Here is a 13,634-nt window from a genome sequence, read left to right on the forward strand (position 1 = left end):
AAACAGAAAATTCAACCCTACAATTCAAAGTTATGTTTTGTCTTTGTTTGGTCCCTAGGAAAAACAAATGGAAACAAAAATTCTCTTCTCTCTTCTCCCATCTGTCTTACCCAAAGAGAGCAATGGGCCATACTCTCATCAGATCATTCAACAGTGATTTAATTTCGCCCATGAAATATCAACTTCTTTGATCTTTCTCACCCACCCCACCTCTCCTTTTTTTTTTTTTTCTTTTTTTTTTTTCTTCTGTTTTTCCCCCCTGCAGCAGGTACCGTTACTCTCATAGATGAGTGAAAAAACTTTTTCTGGAATCAGGCTCATCAGTACTGTGGAATCCGAGAAATCTGGACCGTGAGATTTCCACAGTAATCAATGATTTTTCTCCTCTTTATGTCTCTCTCTGGCCTCATTGTAGTAAAAGTGCCATTAGTTTTTTCACTTTCGGAGCTTGAAAACTGCTGGTCTAACACATTGACCGTTGTCACTGAGCTCGATACCATCTCCAGCACTGACTCGTACCCATCTATCACAATCTCCTGCATCTCCTTGAAGCATTGCAACAACTCCTCCTGCAACAACATCATCATCTAATATAAATCAGAAATTTGGGAATCAAGAGCATCACAATAGAGAAATCTCCAAATTTGAAACAAGATGGATAAAATTGATTAAGAAATGATGAAATTGCAGGTTTCTTTGCAATGATAAGCTGTTCATCTTGCTGTAATACATATTTTTTAATGCGAAAATCATTTTGATAATGCCAAAAAGTTCAAATGTTTAAGCTTATAAATTTAATTATTTAATTTATATTATAATATACTCACATTTGCTTAGCCATTTTTTACTTTTATTTAAATAGATAAACAAAATAATAAAATATTATGCATCTCAAATGGAAAATACATTCTTATTACATTTGTGAATAATGCACTGCTACATGTAGCGGACACTGTTCACACTTCTATCTCTTTAATATACTATTTCTCTCTTTCGCATCTCTTTTTTTTCCAAAATTTTCTCATATTATTTTCCTCTTTACATTTATCTTTTCTCAAAATTTTCTCATGTTATTTCTCTCTTCACATCTCTCTTTTACCAAAAGTTGAAAAATAGGATATTTAAAAAAAAATACAATCCTTACAAAAAAAATTAAAGAAATAATATTTAAATTATATAAATAAATAAAAAAATAAATACTCGGATGTATGATGTTTTTTTAAAACTCAGTAGGTAAACTAAATAAAGTGAGTTTTGATTGATTATTTTGCATAAAAACATGTATAAACCAATGTGAACGCTCATCGGTACAATGTGCATAAACCAAAAAAATATGCATAAACCAATGTGAATGCTCTAACAAGTGAGGTCCAATACATGAAATATTTAATTAAAATGAAAGCTTCATGCTAGTTAAATTATTAATTATTCAAAAGCTTAGAAAAGAGATAATTTAATCAGTAAAATAACAAGAACGTTTGAAAAGACTAAAGCTAGAATGTTTACTTTATTTACATATGAACAATTGGATGTTGCGCTTCGGAAGCAAGGATATTGCAAGGGCAATAATTCATGAGCGGCAGAGAGAAGTGCTGAAGCAGCAATTACTGAAGGCTTGAACTCCAAAAGCTTAATATCTGCAAAAGAAATAAAGTTGTCTGAGCTGAAGCAGAGGAAAAGTGACCAATAGTTCATATTGACTTTTGTTTCATCTTTTTCTGGGAATTACCATTTTGAGCTTTGAATATGATTTCTGTAGCTCGGGCTTTGAGAGCCTGCCTCAGTGATGGGTCTTCAACTTTGAACAAGGAAATGAAATAAGATATGAAAGAAAAGGGTGTGATGGAACGCATCCGCCATTTTAGAGCTCCCAAGATGAGGATCTCCATTCTCTCCATTGTTTGTGTGTCAAAAATAAAACCTCCATCACCCTGTTCCAACAAATGAACAAAAAATTAAAATTAATACATAAGCTTTGCTCAATATTCAAAAATGTGGAGATTTGTTTGGTTTACCTGAAAATCAGCCGGGGAAAACTCTGTTTTCTTCATCTTGGCAGCTAGTGAAATGCAGGAGATGGCAAGAAGCCTTAGAACCCATGGCTTTGGTTGCTGTTATACCAAGACTCTTAGATCTCAAAGCAATTAAACCATTAAATAATCGAATTAATGTAACCATTATATTGGCATTCTGAAAAAGACCCTCTTTTTTTTTCTTTTCTTTTTTTTTTCCTTAGAAAATACTATAATATATATATCATTCAACACAATTTTTAAGAGTAAATAATGTACTTTCCAAATGCTATCATCAAAATACAATACTCAACAAAGATGATGAATTATCCAAGTTGCCGTGTTGTAGGTTTCTTTACCAGCATCCCCTGGCTAGATAAGAAGCGATCAAGATAATTGACGGCAAGGTAGGATAAGAGCGGATCGAAGTTGCAAGAGAACTGAAAAGGAAAAAAAAAAACGAAAAAAAGAAGAGTTTATTTAAACACTCTGTATTTTCCTCTTTCTTGCACATTTTCGAGAAATAAGGTAAAGAAAAGCGTGAATACCTTTGAAATTGAAGAGATGGTTTGTTGTCGAACAGAGATACCAAAATCTGTGGCTTGGAGACTCTGAAGGTAGTTTTCTGATGGCATGTGATCAGATTCAACGAGGAAGAGAGAAGTGATGGTGTCAGAGTGCGGTTCATGGAAATCGGTCAATGGGTTTTCGAGATCGAACTCCATGGAGAGCTTTTTCAGAACTGGGGTTGAAGATATTGCTCGCCAGACATGGTTAAGAAAAGGGAAGCAAAGCGATAAAGAAAAGCTGAGAAAGTTCTCTGTTTTATTAAAAGAAGGTTTTTGTGGAGACTTCAACTACACTCTAGCTTTTGCTTGCAGCTCTCTGTTTTATAGTGTTTTGCATTGACATCTTCTCTCTCTCTTTCTCACACAGACACACAGCTCACACGCAGACACAAACACATTGGGAAGGAAAAATGAGGAGTGGAGGGGGGAGATGATCCGATGGGTCAGTGCTGCAGAGGGCGATGATGATACGTCAGAAGATGATTGGACGGAAAGTAAAAGGTCGGGTTTAATTTTTAACTTCTATTTGACTTTCCATCTTCTAGCCAATCCAATTTTTTCACGCGCGACTAATTTTTTATTTTATTTTTTATTTTTTATTAACTTATAATTTATAATTGAACATAATATAATAACAGTAATTTTAAGATTGAAATCTAAGTCCTTAATTTTATGATTTATTTTAATAAAACATGTTATATTTTATGTTGAAAATGGATTAAATAATTAATGGTTTAATACAGAAGTACTCTATTTTGTAAATCACTTTCTTATTTTATTTATTTTTTATTATATATCTTTTCCATCCAAATGGATGGGCAAATATTGCTTTTTAAAATGAACAAAACTCAATCTTGACCAAACCAAATCAAAATGGTCAAATTAAATAAACTCGGGCTCAATCAAGTCCAAGGCATTTTCCAAAGAAATTGAAATTATCTACAAATTTCAAAGCAACCAAAGCCTAATGGTTAGCACATGGAAAGTGTGCTCAAATCACGGCACCTCTCAGACTAAAAAAAAAAAAAAAACCCTTATTGAGTATTGTAAAGCTATAACTTAATTATTTTTACGGTAAATTATTGATGGTAGGGGTGAAAATTTAGAACTGTTAACCGCTTTTGGAAAAGCGGTTATTAAAAACCACTAACCGCTAATCCTTTTTTTTAAAATATATATATAGTTTTATTATATATATTTATCTGTATGTTGTGTATAAGATTACAAGTGAAGTGATGATTTACAAAAATTGTTGTAATTTTATTTGTATTATATGTTGTATAGATTGTAAAATATGACCAACAAAAATTTTGATATATAGGAATTTTTAATGTTAAAATGGTCATGGAAAGGAAAAGAAAAATTGTTTAAAGTGAGCCAAAAACGTTAAAGTGAGCCCCAAAATCGACCCAAGATCAGTCCAAAACCGGCCAACAAAAAAAAAAACCCAAAAAAAGTGGTTAGTTAAAAAGCCGTTATTCGGATGCGGTTAACCGCTAACCGCCTTTTCACCTCTAATTGATGGCATTTTAGTACTCAATAATCAGGAATTTTGTTTATTAACTCACTTATTTAAATGGGTTACATCAAGGTTGAGAGATCTAACATAACTAATTAATTAAGTCATTTTAGATTGACCCATATAATTTTTTTACTTTCAACCTAACATGACTAAAATCTAATAAAAAAAAAACACAAATTGTCACCCTTATGGAAAGAAAATGATAATTTCTTTTAAAAAAATTAAGTTGGAATTATTTTAATTCTTAATGAACAAGAATTTCGTAAAACACCCGGAATCAACTAAAATTGGTAAAATAAATCTTAAACTAATAAAAAGCCATTGACTTTACATCTCCAAGAAAAATGTTTGTTATTTTTATTTTTTATTTTTCTGAGCAAAAAAGATGGTTGTTAAACAATCGTTGAAAAGCAGCTAATGAGCTTGTGGGGGCATCCAAAACCATCTCCCCCTACCAGTTTGTCCCACTTCGTCAAAGTTTTTTTTTTTTTTTTGTCTTATCTTGTCTCCCTCTGGAAATTTTTTGGGCTTGGATGGTATTTTTAGTTTTTGTTTTATAAAAATAAAAATAGTTTTTAGTGTTTTATGTTTCAACTACATCCCAACTAATGCAGAAAATTATAGGATCTAGATTTCCAGTAATCTAAGCAACAAATGTGAAAGAGCTCTAACAGCTAGTGTCCACATGTCTGAGTAGGAAGAAGTAATTGCTTAAGACATGTTCGAGCAAGTAGGTAGCATAAGAACTTTTCTTACATTTTCCGCTCGAATTAGTAATAATTCAAACATCAAAATTGATGGAATCTCAATAATAAATAATAGGTAGCTGTAATGAAAATGAAGGTTGTAATCTTGAAACCACATAATAGATGAGTTGATGGTGTTGTCTCACAACAGTATTTCAGGCCCATCCTGCAAATGCCTATAGTTTATACATAGCTAAACCTACACCCTATAATATTATTCTACTTCTATCTTCAACCTACGTACGTTCAATAAACATTTACAATTAATTAAGATGGTTTCAATTTTTGAAAGACCATGTGATCATAGGAAATAATATTGTAATGACCTTGCAGAAATAAGGAAGAGCAATTGATTGCACATCGCACATGGTACCTTGCTAAAATAATAACATAGGTTTATCTAAAATATTTATTTTTAGATTAAATACAAAATTTAAGTTTTTAGACATCAATAAATAAAGATGAATGCTACAGTTTCTCCTAATGTTCTCTTAGTATTCTCCTGGTCCTATGTGAATATTGTTTTCAACTTTTTTTTTAAGGACTGGTGGGGTAAGTTTTTTCTGCTTTTTAAAAAAATTATCCATGTAAGACTAGGAGAACACCAAGAAAAACGGTAGCATTTATCATAAATAATTAAGATATAGTGATTGTTTTTTTTTTTTTTTTTTTTTTTTGAAATGAATCTTTCATATTTATTCATTGAAAAAAGATTAAGAGCATAAAGCCCTTACATCAGAGAGCATAAAACTCTGATAAATCATAGCCAAAGCTATGAAGTTACAACGTTATAGAAACAAACATAAAAATCTTACAATCAAGTCCTATCTACAACTTAAACATCCGCTAACGCATGTCCAAACTTCAATTATAGAACATATCTACGCCAGATAAACTCAATCTACTACATAGGTAGCCCATATTTTCAACATTTATTTTTCCGGCCATAAGGGCAAAACCCTCACATCGAAACTAGTCCTCCTCAACCCAAAGGCTTGGATAAAAACCTTCACCCCAAAGATCGCTTATGAAAGCAGATTTAAGGAGAAGTCAAATCCTTATTAAAAAAAAAAAAAAAAAAACAAAAATACAATAAAAAAACTAGCAAATAGCTACAACAACCGAGGCAAGGGAGGCGAAAGTCCAACCAATTCCGATGAGGCGAAGAGCAGTACAACACAGTGAAGGGCGGATGGAGGCAGCGCAGTATAAGCAAAGGGATGGCCGGAGCAACTAGACTGGTCAGAAAAACCAGACAAATAAACTGAAAAAAATAAAGGAAAAAAAGAAAAGAAAGGGAGGGAGGGGAAAGAAGGAGTAGGGGGGAGGGGAAAAGAGGAGGGAGCCTCCCTTCTCCCCCACGGGTCTAGTTTTTTCTCTCTAGGTTTTTTCTCTAGGAAAAAACCTATAGTGATTGTTAATCAACGAAAATCATGAAGTTCCTAATCCATTTATTACTAATTATCAAACTCATGGTATGGATTGACAACGTTAATTCATCATTTAGTTTATGATAAAAGACCTTGGGACCTTCTCAAATCTAGGTAGGAAATATAATTAGGTAGGTGAGAATGATATGAGACATAAAAATTGCTCTTTAATTTCTTTAATTAGTTGGAGTGTTATTCGAAATTATTTCATACATACCATTATTATCTCTCTCTGCTTTTTTAGCCACATTATTATCAAATGAACATCGAGGTCAAACAAAATCTCTTACCCTATGACTACTTGAAATAATAATATTAAAATGATTTGTTTTTCTTCTTCATTTTTTTTTTCTTAAAAAAAATACGAGGCCACCCAATATGGATTGGATAAGGATCCTCTAGAGGATATTAATTGTTTATAAAAAAATTAAAAAAAAAAGAACTCAAAATTTAATAATTTAAGGGCTTGTTTGGAGCTGTTAGCTAAGAATATTTTTTTCAATATGAAAGAAATAATAAAAATAATTCAAAAATCCACTCTACCAAACATGTGCTTAAAAATTGTTTTTAGAGAACATCAAATTATGTTTATTTAAATTGATTTTGTTTTCATATTGGACAAAACAAAACATCTCATGATGATTATTTTATCCTCTAAAAACAGTTAAAAATTATTATTTTTTAAAATACCTAATTTACTGTACAATGCACAAATAGAACTACAGGAAACCATGGAAATGATCATATCCAGCCAAGAGAGTAATTTAGTGACAGTAATTTTGTATTATATATCCTCCCAAGCTTAGAACCAAGTTGGCCTCCACAGATAAGAAATCTATGGTTGGACAAATAGAAAGACAATGACAAGTTTGAAATGTCACGGCTTCACGCCAATCCATGTAACCACTCGAAGGGAAAGTAGTCTTCCCTTGGCAGGGTGACAGCTTGGTTGCATGCCCTTGTATTCAATGTGCGAGGGTTCTCTCCTTACATGTAGAATTGGCTATTATATGACAAAAGACAGCACTTACATGCATGGAAATGGTTGTACATTTTGGGGTTTGGATGATTTAATTAAAATGGAAGTCAACCAGCAAGATGCCATGGCTCAGCAATCAAGGGGGTCGGGGGCATGGATCAATTAAACTAATTAGTCCATTATGCTTTATATTATTATCATGATTATTATTATTTTGTTGGGAAACTTTACAAAACTCTCATGAACTTTTACTCATTTTGACACAATTTTTAAAAACTCTCAATTAAAGGTATTAAACTTTCAATTTCTTTCAATTATCTTATTTTGTTAAGATTTTTCGTTAAATCTTGTCAAAATTTTTAAAATATTTTTTTATTATAAAAATAAAAATATTGCAAAGATGTTGTAAAAGTATTGCAAATATGATTTTTTATTAAAACAAATAAACACATGAATCTTTACAATTTTTTATAAGAAAAAATTGCTATTTTGGGACTTTTGACAAGATTTAACGAAAAATTCTAACAGTATAGGGTAATTGAAAAAAATTAATAGTTCAATATCATTAATTGAGATTTTTTGAACTTCAGGAGAATTTTCTGAAGTTTTTCTTTATTAGTTATTCTATTGGCGAATTCAGTGCTCAAAACCTTGTAATTTTTCTTTATTTTGTCTTTCGGATGCAAGCACATTCGGGTGTGGTTAGAATGTGAAGCCTCAATACTAATTCCCAAGAGTACCGTTCGCTAGAGCGTTTGCAAGGCGTCCAAACGGCTAAAGTAATAAGAAGATGCAGTATGCTCCATTCGCAAGATGTTCATTGGTCTGTTCAAACAAATGCATTCCATAGTAAAACACGAGAACTTCGTTTGCTAGGCGTTTGTTGGGCCGTCCGAACGGGAGATGCACATAGTAAATATAGAGAGCTCTGTTCACAAGGTCGTTCGCTGGGAGTTGAAACGAAACATGACGAGAAGATTTTTAGCCTAGCTTCGTCCGAACGGGTATCCAGATCGTTTGAACGAAATTTAGCACTTGCTGTTTTAGGGGTTTTCAATCTTAGCTTGGATTTACATTAACCCTAGATGCGTTCGAACGAGACCGTCAGTCGTCCAAACGTTGCCTCGAATTTTTTATATTATGGTCTTCCTATTCAGCAAGGAAATTAAACAAAATTTTTAGTTGCCTATATATATAGCTCTTCAGAGCACGATTTTCTCAAACAATTAAGGGGGCAAGTTCTATATTGTTCTAAGAGAGAATTTTAAGGATTCAAAGTGAGTGCTGATGTGATCTTAGAAGCTGCTCTTCATCGACAATCAAGAAGCCTGTCAGAGGTTCTAGAATGGGAAATTAACAGATGAAGTTTCCAAAGGTTTTGGGAGAATTATTGCAGTAAAATGCAAAAAAGGCCACTTGTCTAAACGAGTTTGTTTCAACTTCAAAGGTTTTGTAATTGTGAACAACTTATAATTTATAGTTCTTTTATAGTTCATGATTTCCTGAGTTTGGCTATGCCGGAATGATTTTTCCTTTTGAAGAGTTCTTCAAAGATTTCCACCTTGTCATCAAAATATTTGTATCTCTTTGTTTTACTGCTTTACATATTTTGGTGAGTGATTGTTACAAGCTTCTAATTTTTAATTCCGCATTATTCTTGATAAAGACCTATTCACCGCATTTATATGTATTTTTGGAATCTAGTTTATATTTTCACTCCTATTTTGTTTTTATGTTTTTTGTTTTTATAATGAGAGAGTACTTCACGACGTCTATATATATTTTGTCACTAATTAATTAAAGTCCACTTTCAAGGGTGAAATTCGAATGGTTATGCCTTACAAGCAGAAAGAGACTGTCAATAGGACAAAAAACACTATTATCTTTTATATCCATGCTTTTTGTTTTTTTGAGAAAATATCCATGCTAATATGTAATACAAGATTGCAATAATGGGATGGAAAATAGAAATCAATAGATGATCTATATTTAGGCATAAATAGGATTAATCGTTAGGTTATTGCAATGGACTAAGCCATCTTTAGGAAGGGAATACCAATGTGGTGATAGTACCGTTGAACCATCACATATGTCAAAAGCTTAAACTAATAGAAAATAATAAATTTAATCGCTTAAATGATTATAGGCACATGTTTAGTCTAATCTCATATAGATTTGACATGTATTATCTAGGTTGATTTGGGTTATATAAATGAATATATAAAGAACTTTAATTATGACTAGTTTTTTTGTAATGTCATATAATAAACTTGATTATGCGTGTCTCTAAATCATGACAATGGCATTGATTGAAGTACTAGTTAGAGGGGGTATGTATATATATTTTTTTTCTTCTTTTTTTTGAATGGATTGGCATAGTCATTAGACTTCATTACGTCAACAAGTGAAAAATACATTTGAGGTACTAGTCTCCTCTACAGCTCTACATACATAACAATATTTTCTTCTGCACTTGGGGCCTCCACCAGAGAGATATCATGCAGACAATGGAAAGCTTGTGTTCTAATAATTGCCTGTTATCATTCTCATACTTGATCTACACATGTATCCTTAATTAATTTGAGTTGGCTTGCATGGCCCCCCCTCGTTTTGAAATTTCTTTTCTTTTACCTGTTCTTGAAAATTATCACGTGGTCCTAAAACTAAATTGTTATAATTCATAAGCCATTAAGGATTGAGAGGCTAAATAGGTGAGACTTTCCTGACAACTGATGAGTGTGGCTTTTGCACCAATAATACCTACTATACACACCGACAATTTTTTAATACTCAGGACCCCTCTATGGTCCATGAGCCACGACATGCATAAATTCCAACATATAAATAGATAAAATTAGGAGATGCATGAAGGAGTATTTAGAGTCATAAAAAATAGAAGCCTCAGTTTAATCTGCTTTGTCTGTGAGCTAAATATGCTGGTCCCTTTTCTTGCAACTATCTCAGTCTCAATTGGTCAAACTTATAAAGGGTAATGGGAACAGAGACAATAAGTCTAATTTTAAAAGCCAAACAGTCATCATATGTGCGGTCATTGTTGAGTGCAAAAAGGCCACAGCATACTTCTCAAATGCACCTACTTTTGAAATTATTCACCAATCCATTTATAACTTTGACCCAAACCCCACATGGACCTATTTTCTTTTACCTACTTTATGGGGCACCATTTATAGGGCAAATAAATTCCAGATGAGCCTCCATTCTATGATTATAAAAGCAACAATAGAAATGCTATATACATACTCATTCTATTAGGTTAAAAAACAAATATTGATGGGCATTAATGTCAAGTCAACCCAATGAAATATGAAAGAATGAAAGTATAGTATATATGTAGCACTACTTAAAAAAAAAAAAGGTAACGACATTGGAGCATGACCTTGAAAGAGGGGCATTGACCTTGTCAAGTGCTCATCAAGTGGCTGATGATGGGGACGAATGAAGATCTTTATATATAGTTCGAATTTCTGAATTTGATTGAAGTTTGGACAGCTCACAAAGGACAAATAAACTTATATTTTAAGCTGATCATTGGAGCATGAGAGTTTTGTTGCCCCCTAATTAACTTAATTAGGCTGTTGAAATTTTACTGAAATTCGAGCACCCTAATTAAAAGGAATTTCAATCCGAATGGTGCATGAGATCTCAATTGAATTGACCCAAATTCCTCATGATATATTGGTAATTATGTAACGAAAAATTATTGGGTTGTCACCCAAGACGGCCCCTTAGGCATTTATTTAGTCATATTCAATTATTTTCATGTACGTTTCCTTTGAAGTGGTACATCGCATTATTTGTTTTTCTAGTGATTTCGAACAAGCTAGCTAGCTTGCTTTTTCAGTGTTTTATAGTATGATTTATATAATCATTTTACTTATATTAAGAAATTAGATATAGAGGTTTCTTTCTTCTTCTTCTTCTTTTTTTTTTTTTTTTTTTTTTTGTGGTGGAATGATAATGAAAATAGGACAAAAATTATATATATAAGTTACAGGATTAAATTTGGATTAATGTACGTGATGGTATATATTGTGCAAGTATATTTTGATAAGTAGTCGTCTTGACATATATATATATATAGAACATAGCGTAATGAGAATGATTTTCCTGCCAGAGTATAAGGATTTGATTCAAGAGCCAAGGTCTCAGTTTTGACGATATTTTTTGAGCCAAGGTTCAATTTGATCTGAACCTAATGTCATTTAAATGATAACGGCTTTATTTATCGATAATTTTTTTTTTTCTAAACTGGATTGAAATATGATAAACTTCTCTTACAACAAAGGAATTATGCCTCTCTAAATGTCTGGAAGTCATGGGTTATGAGCCTTAAATAAAATTAGAGAAAAAGTAATTCAAGCGCAGGACCTCCAGCCATGAGTTCCCTCACACTGATGATTCAGCAGGCTAGGGGAACGGTGTAGTAGACTCTCGGTCAGATTTTTATCTCTTAAAAGTTATGCGACTTTGAAAATCATTATTAGATCTCAGTTTAATAGTGATTAATTTCAAATGCATTGTTGATTTTATATGTCAAATTATCTTTGGGGGGACAAAAATCCTACTTTTAACATTACTCTTTAAAAAAAAAAAAAAACATGACTTTTTAAGCTAAACCGGCTAGGGCTTCACAGTTTTCTTGCTCGTAATGTTTCTATGCTGTCTTACTGCAGGTCCGACGGAGCGCTTCTGCCAATATGTGATCTTTCCGTTCGAACGGTCACAGATTGTGAATCGATTGCAGTGTTCTGCCAACCTCAATTGTTTCTTCATTTCCTAGCAGGTTCGGACGAAATCCAACAATTACAACGACCAACATGCATATGTTATAGAATCCTTAAATTTATTCATTGAACTTTGAAGCCTCTCGTTCAAACGTTAATGTGTGCAAGCCACACCAACTAGTAAGATCTGGAACTCAATTGCTTGATGGGCTCATTTGAACCTCCTTCGAATGTCACTTTAATTTGATCGAGTGAATCTGGTTCACTTAATTGGCGTCTGCCATTCGAGTCCCATTGGACCACCAGTCTAACCGAGTGGCCCGTTCTGCCTCTAAACTTGGTTTCTTGTGTGAAATCACCTGGTTCGAGCATCTACCAACCTGTTTGACAAATAATCTCAAATTATTTGTGGACAAGATTTTGAGCATGTTTATAAGGAGTGGACGACTATTTTCTATTGAACTGGTTCTATGAGATGAGTTAAATTCACGAATTTTTTTATGGTATCAGAACCTATCACAGGACAAATGGTGCTCACACTACTTACTCCATGATCACAAAGATCGGGAAAAATACTGGGCTATACGTAAGGGAGAATGTTGAGGAATTAAATAATTTCACATCACCTGTGGACACATATTTATAAGGAGTGGGCAACCCTCTCCTATTGAACCGATTTTATGAAATGAGTAAAGCCCACAAATTTATTCACAACCAAGGTACAGATTGATTAAGCCATTAGGTTCGTCAATATTAAGTGGCAACTTAGCCTAATTAATAAAACCTACACTTTACTGATTTGATTTGACAAAGAATTTGCAGCACTAAAAACCTAACAAAAACATGTTGTAATTCAAATTCTTCAAGACTCAACCGTTTGTTTATCTACTACAATACTTGTTCTTGACCACCTAAACCGAGTCCTAGGAGTTTATCGGTGAGAATATTAACATCTTCAACCTAGCAAGGGATAGCAATTAAAGACAAAAAGAGAGATGAAACAGGGTAAAGCTCCCTAAACACTTCCCAGATTTACTGATCTATGATCATAATTAATTGCTCCCTAATGTTAATTCAAAGAACATTCTTAATTAGCAATCCTAAGTTGTTGAATAGAAAGGTGCCCACATAGCATGATATGATTGCATTGCCATGTGTTTATTCATATAAGTAAGTCCCCATAGGATTCTCCTTTAGTCTTAAGGAATAAACTATAATGTACGTGATTGATCAGCATTTGAGTCTGGGGAGAAGTTCTAAAATGTTTTAGGTTAAGTTAGAAGACAAAAAGCTAAACATATCAGAAGAAGCCAAACAGCTTTCAAGTGTTTCCTCACTTCGATATGCCTTCGAAGAACGTAACGTTCCATCTTTTGGGGGTTGCTTCAAGCTATATATATATATATATATTATCTGAACCTTTTTTTTTTTTTTTTAATGCTTTTACTTTCCTTGTTGGGTGTCTTCTTCTTTGACGAAAACAATTGATTCTCTTTTGCTGCATTGGTGGAAGAGAAAGCCTAAAGAAACCCATTTTTTGTTTTTTTCACTCATTGGAAGACTATAATAACACTCCCTTTTGCTTTTACTCTTCCTCTAAATATATATATATATAATAACTGTACAAAAGA

At 32.7% G+C, this 13,634-nt stretch overlaps 1 protein-coding gene across 1 annotated transcript; it reads right to left on the reverse strand.

The window, feature by feature from the left end:
- Window positions 1-2,893, reverse strand: CYCD6;1 (Cyclin D6;1). The gene is made up of 6 exons (XM_059594505.2): window positions 2,561-2,893; window positions 2,372-2,452; window positions 2,016-2,111; window positions 1,730-1,931; window positions 1,507-1,637; window positions 1-569 (listed from the first exon to the last, which is right to left on the reverse strand). The coding sequence occupies exons 1-6, from the start codon at window positions 2,735-2,737 to the stop codon at window positions 321-323; spliced, it is 936 nt and encodes a 311-aa protein (XP_059450488.2). The 5' UTR covers window positions 2,738-2,893; the 3' UTR covers window positions 1-320.
- Window positions 2,894-13,634: the final 10,741 nt, after the last annotated feature.

Source organism: Corylus avellana, chromosome 5 (genome assembly GCF_965113065.1).
Source record: "Corylus avellana chromosome 5, dhCorAvel1.hap1.2, whole genome shotgun sequence".
Taxonomy (NCBI): Eukaryota; Viridiplantae; Streptophyta; class Magnoliopsida; order Fagales; family Betulaceae; genus Corylus; species Corylus avellana.